The following is a 2,643-nucleotide window of genomic DNA, read 5'->3' on the forward strand; positions in this document are numbered from 1 at the left end:
TTTAGTATACGGATAATATTTTTAATTAAAAAAATAATATTTTTGATTAAAAAATAATATTATACGACATAATAAAAAATAAAAATATTATTGTAACCCCGTCAAGCACCCAACCTATCTTTTTCTCAAATTTTCACCATGAAAAAATAATTATTGAACAACTATGTGCATGTTATTTTGTTTAGTTTAGTCTCTAGTTTCGTGTTGGTAAAGAGAAGGTTGAAATTCACTAAGCACCAAGAAAGTGCTTCACACTTTTCTGCCGACCCTACAAAATTACAATTTTAATGTATTTTTTATCTTAAATTATTAAAATAAAATCATATCTTGAAATCATCGTACTCCTCCTAGCTTTCTTTTTCATCCTAAGCAATTTAGCACATTAAAAAAACAAACAAGATTACAAGAAGGGAGGGTAAGTGTATGATAATTATTATATCAACTTGTTGGACATTATAAATAACTGTCCCTAAGCTTCTTAAAGTTCCCAAGTTCATTCACCAACAAGCACTTCTTAAAGCACATTTGTATCCTAATAATATTATCACTTCTTAATTAATTTCTATACTAAAATAACATGGTTGTATATACTGACAATGATGAGTACACATCTCCAATCTCTCCAACGAGGTTGTTCAAGGCCTTGGTGGTTGATTCTCACAACCTCATTCCAAAACTCCTGCCACAGGCTGTCGCCGGGATCCAGCTCATTCACGGCGACGGCGGCACTGGAAGCATAAGGCAGATTAACTTTCTTGAAGGTATATATACATAACTACTCTTTATCACATATTAGTGGTTAAATTTCTATTTAATTAGCATTTCTTACTAATCAATCTTTCCAAAAGTTTATGCTATTATGTAAATATATAAATACTTTTATATTTAATATGTCTCTAAAAAGAATTCTCATAAGATTTCTTTCAGTCATAGTTCAGTCCATGATTTTAAAAATAAGATTAAATCGAGGATTCAATTTGGTTAATCGAAAATCGACAATCAAATTAATTCAGTTTAGAATAAAAATTGACTGTGAGCGAGCTTTCAAAACAACTAATAAAACGGTCAAATTGGTTCAAGTTTTTAATAATTAATTCATTTAAAATAATAAAATAAAAAATTATGTAAAAATTTATATATTTCATACATAAATATATTATTTTATTATATTCAGTTGAATTATAGATAAACTTTTAAATTTTTTACTGTTATAAAATATTATAAATAATTTTTTTAAAATTTAATAAAAATATATAAATAGTTATATTTCTATCAATATTAGTAAAAACAAAAAAAAAATGCATTGCTTTATTTATTTATCTACTCACTTATTTATTTTATTACTTTGTTGTCGTAGGTGGGGAAGTGAAAAGTGTTAAGAACAGGGTTGATGAGATAAACGAGGAGACGTTAACTTACAGTTACACTGCAATAGAAGGTGATGCATTGAAGGACAAGTTTGCATCAATTGCTTATGAGGCTAAGTTTGAGGCAGCACCAAATGGTGGCAGCATTAATAAGATGACAACAAAGTATTATACTAAAGGTGATGTTGAGATCACTCAAGACGAAATTAAGATTGGGAAGGAGAGGGTGTTGGCCATTTACAAAGTTGTGGAAGCATATCTTCTTCAAAATCCTCATGTTTATGCTTGATTTTAATTTATAGAGATTATTATTATAAGGTGTAGTTTCTAGTTAATTATTATTAATAATAATGACCCTATAAGTCTCTTAGGTCTGTTTCATAGTAAATGTAAGAGAGTCTGAAATATGCTTGCAATTCACATAAGTCATAAATATCAAATCAAAGGATATCAACAAGCTTTTGATGCTTGACAATAAAAAAGGGAATAATCTAGGTTCCAGAATCTAGATTAACGGTGTTCTATTTCTGAGGGTGCTGGGATGTTTCAATCAAATAATCAAATAACAATAAGTAGATTTTAGTATCATTATGCTATAATGATTATGCAAATGTTATTAAAATTAAATTTATATTTTTTATATTTTAATAATATTTTTTTAAAGTCATATTTTTAAAAAAATATTATTTAACAATAAAAGATGTTACTTTCAATTTTTAGTAATATTTTTTAAAATATTATAATCACTGTATTTGCGATAACAGAATCATATTAGAATTATTCATAATAATAGTGCTACATAATTTTAAAAAGTTAACCATCTATATCTATTATAAAGAGGATTATCTTTTGTAACTGCTTTCTTGGTGTTTAACTTTTATTTATTATATTCATTAATAAAATTGACAATTTTAAAATAATTAATTCATTCAATCCACTATTACACATGTCAAGAAATAATAAAATTAAAAAACATAAAACAATTAATTTTTTTTTTCACTTTTTTCTCTCTCACTCATATCTCTACTTTAATTTTCAGTAAAAAAAAATTCCTTTAAATTAATCAATAAAAATGCAATTTAATAGACAATTATATTCAAGAATTTTTTTTTTTAAAAGTAAGAGCTCAATACTCAAGTGGAGCATTGTAAGACAAAGCTAAGAACAATACAAGCATAACAACTCCTATGTCATCTCCGGCATAGCCATCAACAACATGAGTTGCGTTATTTACAACACCACTCCGTAGCACATGAAAATGATTGCTCCACGCAGT

General features: G+C 26.5%; 1 protein-coding gene across 1 annotated transcript; it reads left to right on the plus strand.

Annotated features, from left to right (window-relative positions):
- The first annotated feature begins 472 nt into the window (after positions 1 to 472).
- Positions 473 to 1,955, plus strand: LOC112740293 (major allergen Pru ar 1). The gene is made up of 2 exons (XM_025789064.2): positions 473 to 761; positions 1,358 to 1,955. The coding sequence occupies exons 1-2, from the start codon at positions 578 to 580 to the stop codon at positions 1,654 to 1,656; spliced, it is 483 nt and encodes a 160-aa protein (XP_025644849.1). The 5' UTR covers positions 473 to 577; the 3' UTR covers positions 1,657 to 1,955.
- Positions 1,956 to 2,643: the final 688 nt, after the last annotated feature.

Source organism: Arachis hypogaea, chromosome 14 (genome assembly GCF_003086295.3).
Source record: "Arachis hypogaea cultivar Tifrunner chromosome 14, arahy.Tifrunner.gnm2.J5K5, whole genome shotgun sequence".
Lineage (NCBI taxonomy): Eukaryota > Viridiplantae > Streptophyta > Magnoliopsida > Fabales > Fabaceae > Arachis > Arachis hypogaea.

Excerpts from the sequence above, each read along its gene's own strand:
- LOC112740293 (XM_025789064.2), top strand. The coding sequence starts at position 578 with ATGGTTGTATATACTGACAATGATGAGTACACATCTCCAATCTCTCCA. Across the intron at positions 762-1,357 it reads GCAGATTAACTTTCTTGAAG|GTGGGGAAGTGAAAAGTGTT; the intron begins GTATATATACAT and ends TTGTTGTCGTAG.